At 44.1% G+C, this 22,377-nt stretch overlaps 1 protein-coding gene across 1 annotated transcript in view; it reads right to left on the bottom strand.

Moving 5' to 3' along the window:
- Positions 1-22,377, bottom strand: part of med13a (mediator complex subunit 13a) — a 71,538-nt gene that overhangs the window by 28,056 nt on the left and 21,105 nt on the right. The window contains exon 4 of the mRNA XM_080866413.1: positions 3,089-3,234. Coding sequence (XP_080722539.1) covers positions 3,089-3,234 — 146 coding nt within the window. The remainder of the gene's footprint in view (positions 1-3,088; positions 3,235-22,377) is intronic.

Here is a 22,377-nt window from a genome sequence, read left to right as displayed (position 1 = left end):
TCATCTAGACGCGAGCCCCGAACGCCCCTCGGCGTACTGTTTCGCTTCAGCCTACAGAACGCACTACCTCAGCGAAAACAACCCAACAGAGAGAAGAACAAAAGGTTATTTACGTTGAGATGCACGACAACATCCAGCTATGGACGATCACATTAACCTTGATTAAATTCAGCCCTGCTCCTTCCTTTTCTGCACTTCTTGCTGTGCGCACACGCGCTCGTAAGACCTCGGGCCAATTGTGGAGGAGAGATCAAATTCAGCACAATTATGGAAATGGTTTACCCCCCTCCCCCTGATCGCCACCGCACCTCATCCTCCCCTCTCTCGAGCTACCCCTCCTGCCCCTCTCTCTGGCTGTGAGTCCATCTCTGGTTCCCTGAAGACATGTCAAATGTGCTCAGATCAGTGTAATGGGCTGAGAGTTCATTACATTCACTCTGCGCCCTTTTATGAGGTCACATCCTGGAGAGGTCTGCCCGCCAGAGCGCTCTGCCGCGCAGTAAACCAAGCTGGCAGAGGTGGGGGGGGGGGGGATAGATGGATAAAGGGGGATGGAAGTCAGGCCTTTCTCGGTGCTATGCTTGGTTAGCCAGGAGGATACACACTGCGGCGGTGAAAACGCACACCTGCACACAGACACACACGCTCTCACAGTAGAGACAGGTGTACGCATCAGTTTCACATAGCTGGGCTGCATGAGGGTGTTTCCAATGCTACAAAAACGAATGCATCATTCTAATAAACTGCTCCTGTGGATCACTTGTATGAGCGTACTCAGCAGCATTATCACTCAGTGAAAAGAGAAGAGGTGTCAGTGTGCATCTCTGAAAACCTTGAGCCCTCAATTACCTGACCAGGATGGAAACTCGGCGAGATATTGCCATTTAAGTATTTAAAGACTAACAAAACAGTCGAAAGTTACTCTTAGCTGGTGAGCAATATAATCCTTCTAAATAACTGGAAAACCCCATAAACATCACCATACGTATCTGCATGCTAAATTCTGATAGTCTTTTTATTTTTATCTAAAGTACTCGTCTTTAACTGAGAGGTATTATCACCTCCCTTCATGAGGTCTCTAGAGACACTAAAGGGGCCGTCTGTACATGAATTACTGTGGCGAATGGAGGAAGTGATCACTATTATTACTCTGGAGGGGGCGTACAGAGAAAAAGAGGACAGCTGCATCACATCTATCCAGCCATAAATGAGAAAGGTAAAGGCGGCAAACTTTTCCTCTGGGAAAACGTCTCATCCAACTGGGTTTATTTTTTTATTTTTTATTGGTGCACAAAGATTAAATAAAGATAAGCCTCGTGAGGGCTGGTTTGTCAAATTTCCACAAAACATTCATTTTAGCTATGCATGATTTTAATTTCTGCATCATCTCTGTGCAGGGGGACACGTTACATCACAGCCGAGCGCATTCGTGCGGTCCAACGCTGCTGAGAGAACACTCGAGGCAAGTCAGCAAAGTATGCAAATGAAAGAGCCGAGTACTAGATAATGACACGACACTCATACCTCTCTACTAATAGAAGAATCAACAGGATGGGTGTGTGATAGCAGTTTTACATCTAATGACCGTATTCATAAAGCAATCTGTTTTCTTCCTACACGAGTATGAAACTATGCATATTAAAGTCGCTACACGAACATTTGGATGGGGTGTGACTTTTCATTGAGCTGTCTGCGAGCCAAAGAGCAGCGAAAGACAGCGCGACAGAAGATCACATACGATTTATCTTACAAACAGCACCGAACACACAGACTGCTGATCCATTTCATTCAGAAAAAATATATCTCTACACTTTTGTTAACCATCAAATCAAATCAAATCACTTTTATTGTCACATCACATGTGCAGGTACATTGGTACAGCACATGTGAGTGAAATTCTTGTGTGCGAGCTTCACAAGCAACAGAGTTGTGCAAAATACAATGATGTAAACAAGCAGTATTAGTATTTTATTAAAATCCATTTATGCGTGTTCAACAGTCTAAAGTAACTGTAAGATAAAAGTTGCCACTCTGCATGAGTGACCTGTTACTTTGAATCCAAAGAAGAAAATAAATTTGACCGTAACAACGGTTCAAGAGGCTGTGGGGTTGAAACTTTAAATGTGATTTTATTTACAGCTCTGACATTTTTCTCACACTGAATAATTCATCAACTTTAATTCTAAACTTTGTGGTTTGTGTCCTCAGCAGCAGACACGTTGTTGTAATGACTTGTGTAATCTATTTCAGAAAAACTTACAATGACAAGCAGCAGAAAATTTGCAATAATGTGTTGATTCAGTGTAAAAATAAGCCTTTTGTTTGAAGAGCAAAATCCAGAGAATCCAGTTTTGTTTTTTAAGTCTTAAGTAATAAAGTCCTGCAGCCGATACAGGGCAACCGCGATATTTATTGTGCTTCATTTGTCTGGGATCATTCTGTACTATTTGGTAGATTTTTATTGGATTACAACGTAGTTTTATGCACAAAATTAAAGATACAAAAAAAGCATCTCTGTGCAAACAACAAGCAACAACCCTCATAAAAATTATTTTACTGCCATTTGAAAAAATACAATATGTGAGGGTGAGGTCTGGCAGATCAAATCAACCTGACACATTATTAGGAACTTCCTGTTTGCGTTGATTTTTTGCCAGTCACCAGACTTTGGGGAATCTTCGTGTGCAGCAGATCTTCATTCATAAGGTCAGGTTGAAATTATGAGGTGACACCAAAGTCTTGTTACTCTACAGACACTTTAGTAATACCTCTGGACAAATGCTTGGACAGTTAACTAAGTCTTTATCTAATTTAACGAGAAGACAGTTTAAATATTCATTTCAATAGTTGTGAAGATATAAATTGTTCATATTGCACTAGTTTAATCTGCTCAGGAAAAATGTAAAAAGACTGCTGAACTAATTCACATATCTATGCCTGCACTATGATAACAAGTAGGAGCGACATGCCCATCACCACGCAGCTGAAACCATTATAAACCAAATTCAACAACATGACGACGTGACTTGATGTTATGTCACATGTTTGCACGTCACTGAAGGCTGGGTAACACACAGCAGTGACCCACCTTGGAAGGGGCTGGATGCCTGCTGAGCCAGAGTAAGGTGCTCCTCTGTGAGATGGTAGACAGGCTGGTGCTGGTTGATCTCCACGCTGGTGCACACGTTGCTCTCGCCATGTAAGAAGAAGGTGAAGGCGCAGGACAAGTGCTCACTGTGAGAAAGAGAGTGAGATGAGTCATTTGGGATTACACTACTTTCAAATGCACCTTTGAAAAGACTTCCAGTGAATAACTCCAGCAGACTTTGGAGTAGAATAAAGAAAAAGTAAAGAAAAAAGGATGAGCAGATCACATAGTCTAGTTCAAGTTCGTATTCACAAAGACAGAAACAGAGGAGATGGCAGGGAGAGGAAAGGTAGAGAGAGAAAAAATGATTATAGAAACCTGTGTGTGGTTTTTCCCTTTCGTGTGTGTCAGATATAATGGAATCTCACGTCTCACCTACATCCTGCTTCAACATGACAGAGACTTTGGATAGAAAGAAAAAAAACGATTCCAGAGAGACCCGAGGGAGTAAAAGCTACTTATCTGATTCAAAGATGCCTCCTATGCCTCTATTAAATTGCTCCGATAGCCTGCGCCACTTTTTTTTATTCCGATAACAGAGTGGATGATAAAGGTTTCCAGAGTTCAATCCTAATCCTTTCAATCGATGACACACGAGTGGGTATTTAAAGACTTCAATAGCATGTGCAGAGACCGGGATGCAAGTCAGTCTGCACAGCAATGCTTACAGGTGGTTTGGAGTTCAAGTGTGCGTCTGTACATCCCATCCAGAGTAAAACAGAAAGGCGAGCCACGACTACTTCTGGCATTGTGGCCAAAATGCTTAACAGCAAAACAGTACCTTTTCCCTCCCTCCCTCCCTCCCTCCCTCACACACGCTCTTGTGCTCACAACAAAGCCTGCCTGTGCCAGTCTGACCTCAGCAGCAACAACTTAAAGAAGTAAAGCAAGGACGGGGCAGACTGAGGGAGAAGGGACCGGGGGGGATGCACAGCATTGTCGGCAGGCTTTCCTCTCTCTGACGTGTACATGCACGCACACACACACAGTTAGCGCAAGAGGCAGCGTGTGTGGCAAATGACCAAATGGGTAAGGACGAAGTGAATTTGGAAGTGGATCAGAGAGGGTTGCCTCCTCTGAGGATTTGGTTAAGCTAATATCAGTCTTCTCTACCCGTCTCTCCGGCACTGACACACCTCCTGTGCAGAGGATTAAAGGAAAGGAGCAGAGCGAGGCAGATCGACATGGGGAGAAAAGACCTTCCAGTCTTGTGAAAGAAAAACAAATTGCCTTGATAAAGTTCTCCTAAAGTGTGAGCAGCCTGAGCAAGTGAGCGTTATTGCAGATGGCAATCAAATTCCACACATCAAGCGGGCATTCTCCATTGTTATGAGGTTTTTAGAGCACGATTGCTTCTTTGCCTTTAATGAGCCACACATAATTGTTTGTACTAAGAGGTGTCGTACTTGCAAAGGTCAGTGCCTGGGCCGAACTTGGCACGTCTGATGGATCAGGTTTGGCTAGAATAAAGTTAATCAAAGTCCAATTTCTTTCTTGTCACTAATGCAATCTGTAACCTCAGCCTCGATTCTACACTGCAGATCTGCCCTGCATATGCAGCTCACTTAAGCTGGGCAGACACTGCGATTTTTTCAGTCGCGTTATCCAGCTCCTGCTCAAACTGCACGATTGACTCGCAGGGTTAGAAGTTCATAGGTCACGATGCAGGGTCTCACACTATATGGCCCGATGCTCTGATGCGACCCGAGTGCTCACACTGTGCGCCCATAAAAATGGATATATGAGGTTATAACAGAAAATCTGTCGCTCTCCCTCTCTGTCTCTCACTCACACACACACACCACCACATCAACTTTGCTAAATTGCTAATGAAAAACATTGATCAGGCAGCTGTGATTGAGCAGCAGAGTAAATCCAACTATTTTCACGGTTGTTGTGGTCGTGATAATTTTGTGAGGCCACATTGAAAAGGCTCGGATGAGCCAAAGTTCTACAAGGTGTGCCTCCATCGCTTGTGTCCAGATCACACGCTGCACTGCTGCTCCGTCTTTTTCACCGACGTTTATGTCTTTGCACGTGCTCAGTGTGAGCAGCTGCGGTGACACCCTCACAACGGTTTGAAATCCTCACGACCAAGCGATTGATGATCGGGAGCTGGTCGTGAGGTGTTAATCGCTTCTCGTTACCCGGCGTATACTACACGACGCACGATGAAGGCCAGAATCGGGCCGATCACCAAAATGGTCGCACGGCTAAAATGGGACAAAAATCGCAGAGTGTAAGCCCAGCTTTACTGAGTGATTAAAAAAAAAAAAAAAAAAAAAAAAAAGCAAGAAGACAAACTGTTTCAAGTCAACTGCAAGAGATCGCTCCTGTGGTTACAACGACAGACATGAGAGATCATATCAGTCGTTATTATCATTAAATCAATAAGCAACTGTAATCCAGGAAATATGGAGCACCTCTTCAACCTGAGCCTGAGGTTGGGAAGAGTCCCACAGCTCTGGAAAACCTCCTGTGTTGTACCAGTGCCAAAGACTTCACGCCCCAAGGACCTCAACAGCTACAGGCCGGAGGCTCTCACATCCCACCTGATGAAGACCCTGGAGCGGTTGGTCCTGGCTCAGCTTCGGCGCCTAATAAGCTCATCACTGGACCCACTTCAGTTTGCCTACCAGCCTGGCATTGGCGCGGATGATGCCGTCATTCACCTCCTACATCGTTCCCTCGCTCACCTGGAGACCGCTGGAAGCACTGTGAGAATCATGTTCTTTGATTTCTCCAGTGCCTTCAACACTATTCTTCCCTCGGTTCTAAAGGACAAGCTGGAGAACTCTGGAGTGGACCATCACCTCACTACCTGGATCCTGGACTACCTCACCGACCGACCACAGTATGTGAGGACTCAGGGCTGTGTGTCGGACAGGGTCGTCTGCAGTACGGGGGCCCCACAGGGAACGGTTCTGGCTCCGTTCCTCTTCACCATCTACACTGCAGACTTCTCCCACAATTCCACCCAGTGCTTCCTGCAGAAGTTCTCTGATGACTCTGCAATAGTCGGCCTCATCACTGATGGGGACGACAAGGAGTACAGAGGTCTGACCCAAGACTTTGTGGACTGGTGCCAGCTGAACTACCTCCAGATCAACGCCAGTAAAACCAAGGAACTGGTGGTAGACTTCCGCAGGCACAAGCATTCTCCACTGCAACCACTGAACATCCAAGGTATGGACATTGAGGCTGTGGACAGCTACAGGTACCTTGGTGTTCATCTGAACAACAGACTGGACTGGACTCATAACTCAGACGCCCTCTACAGGAAAGGGCAGAGCAGGCTGTACCTGCTGTGGAGACTCAGGTCGTTTGGAGTGGAGGGCCCACTCCTGAAGAAATTCTATGACTCTGTTGTGGCTTCTGCTATCTTTTATGGTGTGGTCTGCTGGGGCGGCAGCATCTCTGCTGGGGACAGGAAGAGACTGAACAGGGTGATCCGAAGGGCCAGCTCTGTTCTAGGATGCCCTCTGGACCCAGTGGAGGTGGTGAGTGACAGGAGAACGGCGGCTAAGCTGTCATCCCTGATGGACAACGTCTCCCACCCCATGCAGCAGACTGTGACAGCACTGAGCAGCTCCTTCAGTGGGAGACTGCGGCACCCACGGTGTGGGACGGAGAGATTTCGCAGGTCTTTCCTCCCCACTGCTGTCAGACTCCACAACAAAGACTTTAACTGAACAAGCACACACATCCATACATGTGCAATAACACTAAGTGCAATAATCCTTTCTGTCATCGTTGTATTTTTACTCAGTTGTATATAGTATTTGTATTTGTATTCTATTTTTATCTTATTGTATATTTATTTTATTGTATTCTACTGTATATAGTATTTTATTCTATTCTGTACAGTTGTGTACTGTATTTATTCTTATTGTATTCTAATTTTTGCCTCATAACTTTTGCACTGTCCACTTCCTGCTGTGACAAAACAAATTTCCCACGTGTGGGACTAATAAAGGTTATCTTATCTTATCTTATGACTTTTGACACTTCCTCTCAGTGTTGATTTTGGGTACCCCCCCCCCCCCCCCCTCCCTTTATTTTAACCCCCAAACAACAAAGTCACATGTGCAACAGTCACACATCATAGTGCAGCTGTGCTGTACCTGTGGCATTCATTTGCAATGGAACAGCCTGAACCAGCACCCTCTGTGCAATCACAACATGACGGCTTAAACAACTCCACGTTTTTCTAATCGTATCTAAACGTGGTTCTCGTGCACTGTTGATTCACGTGTGTTTTACAATTATTTTACAGTAAAACTCTGAATGACTAAAGCTGAAGAACCACCGCAGATCGTGTCTGTACCTACATGTAAATAATAACAAATCACATTTATTGCCATTAAGTTGGCAAGGAGACATTTCTTAACTAACTGATGCAAGGAGACATCTGGGCAATTAGGCCACATGATAGGAGAGAGCAAAGACACCTTTGTCTGGGAGGTGTGTCGCAGCAGCTCAGGTAACCAGGCAGCCATATACAACAGGATTCTTTGACTGCAGTGCGTATCTTACGGGGTGTGTGCGCTGTGAAAAACACCCTCCAGTTATGGAGCCAAGACGCGTCGCCAAACCACCAGCACCCCTCCCGCTTTCACGGCGTGGAGCCAAATTGTTAAGGTGGCGGCAAATTTTGACTAGTACGGGCTTGCAGGGGTAGTGGTGTCCCCGCCCCCCCCCTCAGGATCTATTCTTGGCTTTCTAAGAATTGGATAGACTGCTCTTGTCGTGCACTGAATGCAGTGTCTTTGTTGCTGGCCAACCAGGCCAACTTACTAATACAGTAGTGTATTTATGTACATGGAAGGAAAGAGGTGAACAGCTTCGAGAGTGACAAGGAGAGAGAAAAAAAGAGGAAGGGAGGGAGTGAGGTAAAAATGTGCCGGCACATTCTGCAGACATCGACAGAAATACAGCACGCCATTCTCTTCTCACATGCAAAGAAAACCTGACACCACACATTCACACACATCTGTGTTTGTGGGGCACTTGTAAGCTTGAGGTAAAGGGCTGCCATCTGTGGCTCAGCAGGCAGAAGTACAACCAAATACACTCTCTCTCTCACACACACACACACACTCTCTCACACACACACACACACACACACACCAATTTCTTTACAAATGTGATTGTACAGATTGGTGTGTCAGTGTGTCAGCTGACAGGTTAAAAAGATTACTCGACATGCCAGCTGCTGACATTTAAACAGTCATACTAAATTATCATATTACTTCCTAGTGTGAGAATCTCACTTTAAACACCCAAATGTCACGTTATCCTTCTGTCGTCTTGTTTTAAACTGTTTAAATATGTAGTTGCAGCTTAAAATCTTTTTTTTTTTTTTGTTGCCTTCTGTAACTTCAGTGTTTCAGAATCCTGTAGGCCGGCAAATTAAATGTGATTTTTGCACAGCAATTTGCACAGAGATGCTTTTAAATGTCAACAGGTGCTTGATCAGCACTTGGCCTAAAAAGCACCGCAACATCAACAGCATGAGATACATTTCCTCACTGCTGACACACACACACACACACACACACACACACACACACACACACACACACACACACACACACACACACACACACGGAGCAGGATTTGGTAAAACTTGCACTGTGACTAAATGTAGCACAAACTGTCAAGTCTCTCTGCTAGTGTTCACCATCCTGTCCCCACGTGTGACATTCGCAAACACACTGCATTGATCCAACTTTAATCCTTCTCCAAACACCCACAGCAAGCTGGAGGATGTAAAACCATGTGCGCACACAGTGTGCAAGACAGACACATACAGCGGCCAACAGCTGCTGGTAAGAGTGGCGGGTTGTTCCGCTAGCTAAGATGAGTCGAGCAGTACTGGGACTTCTGAGTAAATGATTTTGGTACATGGCTACTATAGGTGGGAATCACCAGAGCAGACACCCCATGGTATGATATCATCACAATAAGATAGATTATATTATGGCATTTTGCATTGCTATTTAAAACCTTTTTTAAAAACAGGAAATTATGTTGTTTTGTGGCTGCAAAATGACAGCGTCCCTAAAACCTGCTATAAACGCTGCTATCAGTCTGAAATTAAATGTGGTCAAGTTTGCAATTACATGCAATCTGTTTCTGATAAGACGGCAATAAACTGCGATAAATCACTGAAAGTCTCATCTGTTGCGTTTAATTATTACGTTTGGGGCAGCAACCCAAATACCCAAAGCAGCCCTATGCTGACGATATAAAAATCGTTTCATTTTACGCTGTCGTTTGTTTCGTGGTGTCGCAAAATAAACTGTTTACAGCAATATTTTTTAATCGTTCTGATGGTCACTGTAGTGGTTATATTCATTTATTAAAGTTCTCTTTCTCTTATATTTAATATACCCACACTGCTGACAGACAAGCGCCTGTTTTTATGCGTTGTCGTTAGCAACAACAACGGTAACAGCATCGCGTGTCCGCTTGTTTATTTTCCACATAAACCTTTCACAATAAAGCTCAAGATCCTGTTGAGACTTTTCAAAATAAACTGAATCACGTGAAAGAGCAGATTATTTACAGATGAGAAGTAAAAAAAGAGCCGCCAGGTGCTAAAAAATAAAGCTTAGACTCAAACGTTAGAACAGGCTTTTCCCCGCAGCACGCCGTGTAATAAATACAAAGAAAACGGCGCCGTTACAACTTATGTCTAAAATGTATCGTTTCATGCATCGGTTAAAACACTCGACTCCAGCTACACGACGCGCAGCTGTCTTATATCGGGACATGAGATTCTGGTCATATCGCACAGCCCTAGTTGAGCCCACACAACATGTGACAAAGATGAATTCAGACTGATGGCAACATGTTGGCATTCTGTCTGCATTTATATATCAGGTAGCAATTATTTACACAACTTTGACAAACTCGCACTTGGTCCAAGTCAGACTGCAACTGTTTGCACAAAGGTTGCTTCCTATTGCCTTTCAATTAGAAATTGCTGTTAACGTGCAACAAGCTCTGGGCAACCAACCTGCCAGACATGGCAGGCCATTAGCTTGCTTTGAATTAGGAGGCAACTTTGTTAACCTAAGTGTGTCCAGGGTTGGATGATTTCTCAGTTGAACCAATTTGATGCAAGTTTGCTCGGCTGACCTTATCCCAGGATGGTCGTGCGTGAGATGAACCCTCTTGTTTATAGTATTCTGAATATTTGCATTGATAGAATGCTCTATCAAGTCACCCCCATCTCTAATCATTACTGACCTTCATGCTGAAACGTAATGCTCTCAAGTCTGTACGGAATACACACGAAAAAATAAATCACAAAAATGTAAAAATCATGTGCAAACGATGCTCCTTTAAAAGCAACACTGACATCCCTGTAGGAGTCCCATCCCAACTCGATTCCAAATGAAATTATGACTTCATTCAGAAGCTTTATACTTTGCCTAAGGTTCACCAGGAATCCCCAGAGGGATCCCTTGGGGCACGCATTGTGTCTGTTACTTTGTGCTGAACCTGCCTCAAGACTCAGCTTCTCTGGGATTTCAGAATGTCATCTCCACCGCAGCGAGACACTGCTTGCACTTGGAGAGGAAAAAGGAGGCCAAAAGTCAAGGCCAGCGTTGAGTACCACAAAAGACTGCGTGGCTGCAATTAAACCACCAGCTGTCAACAGCAGACAAAGCTCGAGCTAATGGACACAGAAAGAACTAAGTATCTCCTCTGGTCTGTCAAATTATTAAAGGAATTCAAGCATAATTTCAAGAATGATGTGATGAAACAGGTTGCAGTGCATCTAAAGTGCTGAGTTAAACAGCCTTTAAAACAGCGTGATGCTTGTCAGAGTATTATGTTCATTAACTAGATTTGTGGGATCCCGCTTCACATTTTTATGTCTGTCATGTTTAGAACGACTATAAAAGAAAACAGGCTGACGTAGCCTGAAAAAGCAACCTCGAGATCTTTTAATCATCTTTTCTATCCGTCTCCACCTTTCCTCCCACTTCCCTCTCTTCTGCTCTTCATCTATTAACTGGCAAATGGCTTAGGCTGCTCTCTGATCTGCTCTCCTCCTTTTACTCTCTTCACTGTCACACACAGCAGACGCTTGCTCACATGCCATTCTGATTGTCCACAGAGGCAAGGCCTGCTTCACCTCTCAAATGCAAATGGCCCTCAGCTTGGTAAGGAAACAATAAGACAATCCGGTGAGGGTTTGAAGCGTGGCCACATACCAAAGGCGGCAGGTGGGCACACTTGCCTTCGGCTGGACTGGCATGAAAATGAGGTGCTGAAGACCAGCGACCTGTGCGGCGGCACAGGTGGACCGGAGCACGGAGAGCACCTTCAGCAGGGATAGTTTGATAAGTAGCACAAACAGATGATATGATAATGACCGTCTCACTAACAAACAACTCAGTTTCTTGTATTCCTCTGTCGCCTTCACATGCATCAACACACACAGGCTGAAGCATTTTCAATTCTGCCACCTCAAGTCCAGCCTCTGGTTTTCTTGTTAGTGCCACAGTCTCCAAAGCAGGTCTCACTACCGTCTTGTTGTCACCCCTGACTCCACCCGGCCTCCACACTCTTCTTCCCCTCTCGTGTCTACTGCCTGTTGCTTCGGATGGTTGACCCCAGGTAATTAAACCTATCAACCTTCACTACCTCGACTCCATGTTATTTTGTCTTGCTCCTTCTCTGGAGAACATACCTCCGCCTCTCCGGTAGTGAGTGCTCCCTACGCTCACTCTGCCTGACCTCATCTGTCAGCCTGTCCATCACTACAAGTGCAAACAAGAAGGGGCTCAGAGTTGATCCCCGGTGGAATCCCACCCCCACCTCGAACCCATCTGTCACTCCTACCACACACCTCACCACTGTCCTCGTATATATTCTGCACCAGCCTGGCATACGTCTCTACCACGTCTCACTTCCTCAGGCAGTCCCACGGTTGCTCTCTTGGCACTGTACATCCACAAAAACAGAGTGAAACTCGTTCTGACCTCTCAAAGCAAACATCACATCTGTAGTGCTCTCTCTCAGCATGAAGCCATACTGCTGCTCAATGATCATCACCTCTCGTCTCAGCATAATTTCCTGGTGTGGATCAACAGCTTAATCCCCTGTTTTTACTACAGCTCTGCACATAAACCTTGCTACTTTCGTCTGGGTCAGCTACCTTTCTCCTCTTCCCAGCTACCCCCTCTTCTCCTTACCAATTATCTGCACTTCCTGATTCACTGTGCTCCTTTCATTTTCTACATTCATCAACTCTTCAAAAAGCTCCTTCCACCATCTGAGCACATTCCCTTCCCTCGTTAGCACATCCTTAATCACCCCAGCCTGCTGCACATCCTTTCCAGCTCGATCTCTCTGCCTGGGTAATTGATACAAGTCCTTTGTTCCTTCCTTAGTGTCTCACATACAACACAATTAGCCTTGCCTTTTGCCACTTTTCTATTTGCACAACACCGAGTCCAAGTACACCTGTTTACCTTTGTCATTGCCATCATCTTTATCCAAGGTTCCCAGAAATCAATGAAACCATTCACTGCCTGAGCTACATTAAGTTCATGTGAACTGCACTTTGGTGGTATCACTGTTATAACTTTCTTTCTTGCTTTTCATATTTGTTTCTGTTTATAAGACATCCTTTTGTTGGATAAAACCATATAATAAAGCATTTTATTATTGTTATTAATCCAGTTTTAATTGGGAGAGTGTAAAACAAGGTTTAGAGAATGCCAAAAAGTCTTCTGGGAACTGTTGTATTGTTTGAGCATAGGAATGACACACCGACGCACAGAGTTAGAAAGGTAATATGAAACTTGACCTGTGCAGAATCAGAAGTCGATTGTAAGCCACGGAGCATGAAGTAGAGCAGGGCGATATGGCCAAAAATATTTATCACGATATATATTTGAAAATTTGCGATAACGATATAACTGACGATATAATTGATGCGAGACAAAATACAACTCCACAACATTACTAGCGCAAAAAAGACAACCTATCATTTATTTTCACTTAAACAAGAAGCTGGTTTTTATGTACATTAAAGCTTTATAAAAACGTAACAGTGCAAATGCAAATTCCTTGCTGAAAGTTTAACCAAAAGGCATTTCCAGTAGAAATGTGCTGACATATCCTGAGCATAACCATGTATAATATTCACTGAAGTTAAAAAGAGGTGCTTTGCAACATTAAACTGCAGTGTGCAGTACGTATTTTTCGGACCATAAGGTGCACAGGATTATAAGGCACATTAAGCAAAACAAAGCAGTCAGATAAATCAAACTTTATTCAACTCATTCTTCTTGCTTCCTCCACTTCTGTACCATTGATTCATTAATGCTGTATTCTATCACAGCTGCTCTATTCCCATGTTGTTGCAGTATATTAATGACTAACCTCGTATTGTGGATGGATTATCTCAGTTGTTCTCCTGACTGAAGTTTGGTCCTTTTACAGCATCCTGCCATGCGATTGCATTTGTCTCTAACCATGAGGAACCTTAACGTTAACTTTTATAAGTGGAAAAGTGTTAGTGTTCGTCCTCCAGCTTCACTGTTTATGTTATGCTAACATAGCTGTGTCGCTAGCGATCACGTAGCACATCATTATATACCAGCTAGCCCAACTTCAGTAACCCTACAAACGTCACTGCTGTTTAGTTTTCTGTCTTCATTTATGTTGGAAGTGATAGCAGAGCTGTACATTTGATTTTTTTCAGAAATCTCTCAGTCAGAACATGCTATATCATGCTTAGGTAACTAGCGAAACTAGCGAGCTAACTTCCGCTAGCTTCCTGCTAGCTTCTAACTCCGTTAAATGTAATGCATTTTGTTTTCATGGATGCCTGGAAGTTAAACTTCATAGTTACACCTGGTAAAGCAGCAATGCTGATCGTTTTATTAAAGATGAAAGAATTTAGACAGTTTTTAACTCTAAGTGATGCTGCAGTGTTGTTTGACCTGAAGCATACGGAGTTTAGGACCCAGATTACTCCCAGATTTAAGAGCATCTTAGTCCGACAAATATGACAATAACGACGGCCGCTTGCATGTTCTGCAAAAAAATGTGCTTTGTCGTGTATCTGACGGACAAACACCAAACCAGTTCCACATCACTGAAGTTGCACCATTTTTACAAACCAATTCTGGTTCATCTGTTTCACTCAACAATCGGCCATGTGCGTATGAAAACAAAGGCACTGCGCATGCGCGTTTTACTCATATTCTATCGCGATATTTCATTTTCCTATCATTGCCTAACATTATACCGGTATTACCGTGAACGGTATAATATGGCCCAGCCCTAGCATGAAGTGACAAGAAGAGTTTGGGGGGAGGAAGTTGTGAAAAGACAGAAGAGAGAAAAAGGAAGGTTACAGTCGAGCTGTGACATTCCACAGATGTTTGTCGAGCTCGTCCGGCTGCTCCGCTCTAAGACGTGGGCTTCCGTTTAGCTGCTGTACACTTCCTCAGCACAACAACCAGTGCGCCTTCCTCAGGGGAAAACAAAGGCCCTTTCACTTCTGGTCATTTTGCTTTACTGTAAACATCAGTCACCTCTGGGCTGTCCAATACATGGTTATCTGCCATTGTAACAGCTTGTTATTACAATCTGGGGCATGTAAACATGTTTTGACTGGTCATGTGCTGCAGCAGTGACAAGACATGCTGGCATAGGCACAGATTCTGGCACAACATTAATAAACAATGATTCTGGAGCTGGCAGCAATCACACACGGAGTCTTTTATGTCACCGCTCAGTCACAACTGTTTATCCATGTTCATGCTAAGAAAGTGTGGTTAGTTGTGAAAGGCGTTTCTCTTACAAAGAACAAAACAGTCTGTTTTCCTTAACAGTAACAGTGTTACTGTTTAGTTTGCATGCCTGTTACTAGGACATACACAGAAAGGCGGTGCAAATCTGACTTTAATGTAAAATGCCACGGTTGCCTTTGGCTTGAGAAATGAAACAGAAGATTTTCATTTGTGTCATTTTGCTCAGCAGGGCAAGGCCAAGAAGAAAAAGGATTAAAGCGGTAAACAGCAGTGAATTTGAGGACATTTCCAGGGTGATATAATCTTCCCTACTGTCTAGCCACCTGACCACTGGGAAAAACAACACTGCTGTCTACTGCCAAGTAACATAAACACAAAAACACACAAGGCCCAGAGACACACACCAGCTCTAGCTGGTGTACACAGGAGGCTCAGAGCTGGGGAAAACACCAAACTAAAAATCTTAAGGCCAGCACTTTCACACATGCAGAGCTCTATTACGCTGAATTGATTTCCCTCTGCCACGAACGGAGACGGGGGCTGAGTCTCTTTATACGCGTCAGATTAAACTTGGAAGGGAAGGAAAAATGGATGGAGATAGAACGACAAGTCCATAAAAAGAGGAGAAATCCGATCCTCTGCAAGTGTATCACAACCGCACACGGATACTGCCGTAGCTGACTAAAGATAATACTGACATAACCCTGACAGCAAGTCGGGTTCTAGCTGCCTCCCCATTTAGCATGTAACACACACACACAAACGCGCGCGCACACACACACACACAATCAGCTAAAAGCCATTTTCTCAATGTGAGCCAGACATTACGCACATTACCACATTTACATCATCCCTTTGCAACTGTAGCACAACTGTGACGGTGCACATGTTCATGTCAAAGAGGAGCTCGTGTCACAGCTGTGTGATACCAATCTGTTGAAATATTCTGTCTGTTCAAAGCATGCTACACTCATAAACTAAAGGATGAGACAAAAGGATAAAACAGCGTATACCTGTGGGGGGGGGGGGGACATTTACTATGCTAGTATGTAATGACAAAATAATTTTAAGCCTGTTTAAAAGTGTGCTGGGTCATTAGATCATTATGACACAAGTAAGCGAGTTGTGCAGTTGTAATAATAAAGATTCATTACTCGGAGCTAAGGGCAATTAGTCAGCATTATCCCGGATTAAAGCTGGGCTTCTGCAGTGAACCCACAATGACAAGGCCCGCTTTGTCCCTTTTCTTTCTAATAAGCTGATATGCTTTTTGAAAAGCATGTAACACTTTTACCATCTATAAGACACTATATGCAAATGTAAATGAATGCCATGACCAAATTTACAGGTTTCATGAAACAAAGAAAGGTTAACAGAAAGGCAGAATCTCTTTCATTAACAGAACAATTTAATTAGCGTGTTATCAGAACAAATATCAGAAGCCTGCAAGTATGAGGCCCAAGACTTTACTAGCAGGTTAAAAGCTCAAGCTGCACATGTGGTGAAAAGGTTTTAGCCATTAATTAAAACCTTCAAGCAAAAGGAAGAACAAGGACTCTTGCAACAGACGCTATGGCCCTGAAAGAGCCCCAGTTTCAAAATCACGGAGTCAGCTCGGGATTACATAAAGAAATAAAAAGATACTGGGGGTAAAATAAACCCACACAAGAGCTGTGGCAACTCCGTGATGCTTGGAGCAGCGTGCTTGGCGAGTACTGCTGCAGATTACTTCTTTTTTTTTTTTATCATAATAGCCCAGATAAGATGGCGTTTACCTAAAACCAAACATCTGGTTTGTCATTATTTTGACAACATGTGTGTGTAATTGGCAATGTAATCTATGGAAGGGATTACACATCTGGCAATCCATAAATCTGCCTCCATCTTTTCTGGACATTTTAGGGTTAGGTCAGGCTGTGACGCAGCCGCACAGGAGTCTGCAGTGATGAGGTGAAATGCCCCCGACCATAAGATATTATCTTTAAATGTGACCATCTGCCAGAACGTTGGGATTAAAGACAGTAGCACACAAATCACAGAAAAGAGCAGAGCAGATGAGGGGACGTGACGCCTGACGGATTAACTATGACGACTTCTTTGAGACCTTTGCTTGTACTGCACCATAGCCCCTGGTCACATAGGAAGATGAGAGGAATGGAAGGAATGCGGGTCACCGGCTGCTGAGGAAATGAGAGGGTGACTTCGAGGTAGTGGGGGGAAACCTAAGAACGCATCGTTCACTATGACCAAGGAACTCTGGTCATGCTGCTGCACTTGAATTCCACTGCTGACTTCTAAAATGTGTTTTCTCAGTGGTACAGTACAAACAGAGACTGGTCAGTTCTGGTTGGCACTAAACAGTGGAAACTGCTCCGATATTCAAAATTGTAACCAATTTACAGTAGTGAGGTAACGAGTTCTGCAACACAGCTGACAGGTTTGATGTCGGTATGTAGTTAAGCTTAGGTGACAGCTACAGATTATAGAGTCTTACTAAGATGAGGGTGCAAGGACTTTAAAAATGTAACACTAATGTAACGCCAAGGGAAATGAATCATTAATATTGTATCACTGGGCAGCAATTAAGCAAACAAACCATACCAATGAAAGCTATCGGTATTTTCCTTTAAGAGCCATATTTATCTTCTGGACAGGATCTCTCCAGCAACATGATATATCCAGAGCACCGGGTCACATGGTCCCTCAGCCCAGTCTCCCTGGAGTTCCTGTTGCTGCAGAGAGAGACTGATGAAGTGTGGGCAAGATCAGGGGGTAGGCAGTCGAGTGCTGGGGGCAGGGTACCGAGCAGAGGTGCTGAATTCTCCTGCATGTCTATATCTGTGCGACTGCACTACGTGCGTTTTCCTCGCTGACTGCGGGTTCTATGTCCAGCCACTTGCGTGCCAACACCGAGACTGCCCTCGATGTGGACTGGCTCGCATACTGATTGTTGACGAACATGTTTGTGTGTTTGTGTTGTGCTGGGAGCAGGGAGGGGATAAATTTAGCACTTTAGCCCCAGACTGGAGGCAGTGGCCCTTTATCCTGCACTGTCCTACTTAACAGAGTGCTGCTCTCTGCTTCCGCCTGCCACAGCGAACCAGGACTCGCGCATTCACCTCCCAACATCGGGCCAAAACAATAGCGGAAGAATGTGCTCATCCACATAAGCCACAGTCATGCAGAAAAGTGCAGACAGTTGCATGTGTGGGAGACATGTTTGTTAGTGTGTGTGTCTCTTGTAATACGAGCTGCTGCAGACTGGCCTCATTTCATAACAGCTTGACTTGTTAACGATGCTTTCAACAATAACAACAACTGCATGCACAACAAAAATACACACATTTTAAATACAGTGGAGTGGTAATCTAACACTGATTGCAGCGCAGCTGGAGTACATTGTCGATGCTGTAAATGCCGCTTCAAGTACACGGCACACGCCATGCAGATAAAGAAATAATATCCCTTTTGTCCTGATCAAATTGAAACCTCAAAGCAGGCTGGATTTAATGTTGCTCTGAATTTCAGTGGCACAGCCAATTAGGAGCAAGTCGACGAGTTAGTCTGCCTTAAGCTGACCAATTGAGCACGAGCATCCCGCTTCACCTTGGAAACACTCGATCCCAGGGTGCATTTCCCTGCTGCCATGACAACCAAGAGGAGCTCTCCCTTGCTTGTTCCTTCGCTCCCCGCCTCCCTCCCCCCTCTCTGTCTTTCTTGGAGCCAGTGTACCTCGCAGTAGAAGGTTCACAGAAGCTACACAACTTGGAGCCGCCTTTTCACCAAACAAAGAGAATTACCGTCAGCTGGATCGACTCATGCTGCTGCAGCTCACGTTTTAAACAAAAGGGATTTAACTGATCAGCGTGCAGCCATTTATTTATCAAATGGAAACGAGTCTGTCATCTAATAAAAGATAACTAGAGGAGCAACTTTTTGCAGTTTTTTATTTTAATTATTATTATTTTTAGATTGAGAAAAACTGTTTGCCACATACATCATGCTATAATGAGAAGCGAAGAGGAGGAGGAGGGGCAGGGATGATGTAAGCTTTTCAACACGGGCGTGCTGAGGTCTGGGGTTGAGGTTATGAACAGTGTCAGCTGGCCCCAGCCTCCACCAACTGGAGACTTTGGATGCTGCACAGGAGCCGCCTGCTGATCAGAGGGATGACCGGCGTTTCCCATCTGCAGATCTGATTTTTAGCTATACACCCAGCAAGCTGTTTCAGTATTTATTAGTTCCAGCTTTTGAACATCTTTTTCCAATGTTGGAAGTTTGGACTGCTGACCAATTCAAAAGTATGCCCCAGCAGTACACTCATGTACACTACACTGTATATTGCATTAAATATCCACTGTGACTTATACTTATCGTCCTATGTATGTACAGAAAATAATGTGCCTATCACAATTTCATATTTCCCCAGATGAGAACCACTTCTCAAAGAGCCTACACACAACTGATCTACCAGCCCATCATACAACAGCAATAAACAACCAGTCGGTCTGCATCTTATGGATTTAACGTCAAAGTAAACAAACATTTTCTGCTATAAAGCATTGTTTGAACTACAGGTGCATAAAACACAGAAGCAAAACTAATGAGAGGCATAAAAGTGATACAAAGCACACACGTGCATTTTCCTCCAAAACTGGGAAAAAATACTGAAAAGAGGCAACATGATAACAATTCCATGGAAGTACTTTGGCCCTGTTGAACACAGATTAATACAGTGTGTAAATACACCGTGGCTCAGTGCCAACCAGGGAACAACAAAGCAAACAAAAAGCAGTGAGAAGTTAACAGGTGAACATCCAGCAATAGTATATGTAAACCTTTGCACTGCTCTGTGGTCCAGCTATACCAGACTGGGCTCTCTGCAGCAGACACTTGTATCCAGAACAACATACTGCTGGAATAACGCATCAGCACTCACGAAGGGGCAAAATCAATCAAGCCTGTTTGGATTTAAGCGAGGATTCAACTGCAGTCAGATCACATCTGAAAACAGTTACGAGTAAATGTAGAAATGCACACAGTGAGAATTTACAATATATTCTCATTGATTTTCTTTTAATTCCATGACTGTTTAAGTCAGTTTTTATATTCATTATTCCTGGAATAATGAATATAAAAATGTGCTCTTGCATGCTTCTGCATAGGTGACAGATCAGGAAAGACATAAGCGAGCGAGGTGATCATATAACCTCATTGACTGAGGTAATATAATAACGATATATGTAGTAATAGTCTAAACACTTGGTTTTGTCATGTTGTGATGGAATTCAAATTCTCACCTTCCAATCTCACTAAAGTCAGTTTGAATTGTGAGGAGGGGCAAACAGGATAGGACAGCCCCCATAATCAACCTGGAGTGATTTTTCTTTTTTAAAAAAGACCAACAGCCATTCAAGAAGCGCTCAGTCTACATGTTGATCACAGAGTCACTCACTAAACTGGGGGTGCCAGCATGCTACGACGACACAAGCAGGCCACTGTGAAGGTTTTATGACTGATACAGTAAGAACAAACCTGGCACTATAACTGCAGGACACTGATGTCGTGGACTCAGTCTAGAAACCTCAAATCTACTTTATGTTACACCGCTTCAATGAGGAGATCTCTAAAACTACTGTTCTCCTAATTCATCTCTCCAAATGAAAGATAAGACAATGAGTATCTCCTGGACACAGCGTCTCTGATTATAGTAATCAGCTACAAAGACCATGCACACCTGCAGTTTTCTTACCACGTCCTGATTCTCATATTTTAGCTTTTGCTTGTCGATTAGTGTTTTAGAAGAAAAAGTCACACTAAATTAAATCACTGAAAGGAGAGCAAGGTGCTTATGTTGGCAAACATCGACTGTGTCAAGTAATCCAACTACATGGTGTTACAATAGTTGGGGTGGGGGGCATCCGGGAGTTAAACATTGTACAGTTAAGTAGAGTTTTCACAAGACAATGAGAGTGGGAATTCCCTCCGACTCCACTCACTCCCAGTGGACTCAACCAGTCATCGACAAGGATGTTGGATATGCGCACTGACATAAGTCATAACGAGTCATGCTGCACACCACGATCAGGTCTCCCGAGGGGTAAACACTCAGTTCTCTATCACAGTACTGATAGGGCAAGCTTCAATATTGCCATGGAGACAAGAGGCAAAGAAGGATAAGACAGTCAGACTCTGCTCTGTGTTCAACATTACTAGAGCCATTTATGAATAACTAACAGTACAGCATTACATTAAAAGCGGTTCGGGACACGGCAGTGACACTAGCCCGGTTACTTTGCTGTCACCCTTTTGTGGCGCTGTGTTTTTTGAAATCCCAGCACGGCTGGGGCACTGCAGATCACACCAAAGGAGAGGAGGAAAAGAAAATCTTTGACGACAACTGAGATTCAGGGTAGTTGCACCACTATTTATAACCTGCCCAGTCTGCTCCGTGACAGCAGAGGGGGATGGAGGGAAGGGGAGAGAAAGAGAGGGAGGCAAAGCCAGACGCACAGACAGGGTGGCCTGTGAATTCCAGAGCAGAGGAAAAGACCATTGTGTTTTTTTCCCCTTGACCGGGGCCCTCTGCAATCAGCGTACTGGGTAAAGAGGCGATAGAGCTAAAAACAGGGCATGTGTACAGCTCAAGAGAGAAGCTACTTGATCTTCAGTACCATCTTGTCTATTATTATAACAGTGTTTAAATGAAGCTACCACACAAGAGTAACTGTCTACAGATGTAGGAGAGTGAAACAGTAGACGTATTCGTACGCGACAGTGAGGCAGTGATAACAACAAGCTGGCAGCAGATACAGTTTACACAATTTCTAACCTGGACGCTGCAAATGTCTCGCAAACACAAACAAACGTGGCTGTGCCTACACAAGATCAAATAGCTGGACTGCCCCGTGATCAGCTGTCTGGAAAATCTGACCAAAAGCACCATGCCAACTCCAAATGGTTTAATCTTAGTCAGCACCTAACATTACAAATGCAGTTTTTAAAAGCATTATCTACAAAGACCTCCAATGGAGCTTTCAGCCAGTGGCTGTGTGTTCAGTGTGAAGACAAAGTGAGGAGGGTAGCTGGTGGGGAAGAACTGCTATGGTCATTTTGTCCTCACTAGCCGTGTCTCTGTCTGTTATCAATGAACTCTGACACAGACGGCAAGAAACCCAGCTCAGCAGATAGCAACGAGGAGGTGGAGGACACCTCAGCTACACAACACACACACACACACACACACACACACACACACAGAGTGAGAGGAGAGAAAGGAAACAGACGGTGCTGGCACAAGGGTACCTCCTCCCCTCCCCAGCAAAAATGCACCCAGTCCTGAGGTCAGTCCAGGCTTCAAAACATCAACAAACACATATGAAGCCAGATCCTTTGTTTGCTCGGGCTCCAGCAAAAGGGCCAAACATGAAAGACAGCCCA

Source organism: Rhamphochromis sp. 'chilingali' (assembly GCF_963969265.1).
Source record: "Rhamphochromis sp. 'chilingali' genome assembly, chromosome: 19".
NCBI classification, from domain to species: domain Eukaryota; kingdom Metazoa; phylum Chordata; class Actinopteri; order Cichliformes; family Cichlidae; genus Rhamphochromis; species Rhamphochromis sp. 'chilingali'.
This window is presented reverse-complemented; position numbering and strand designations above follow the sequence as displayed.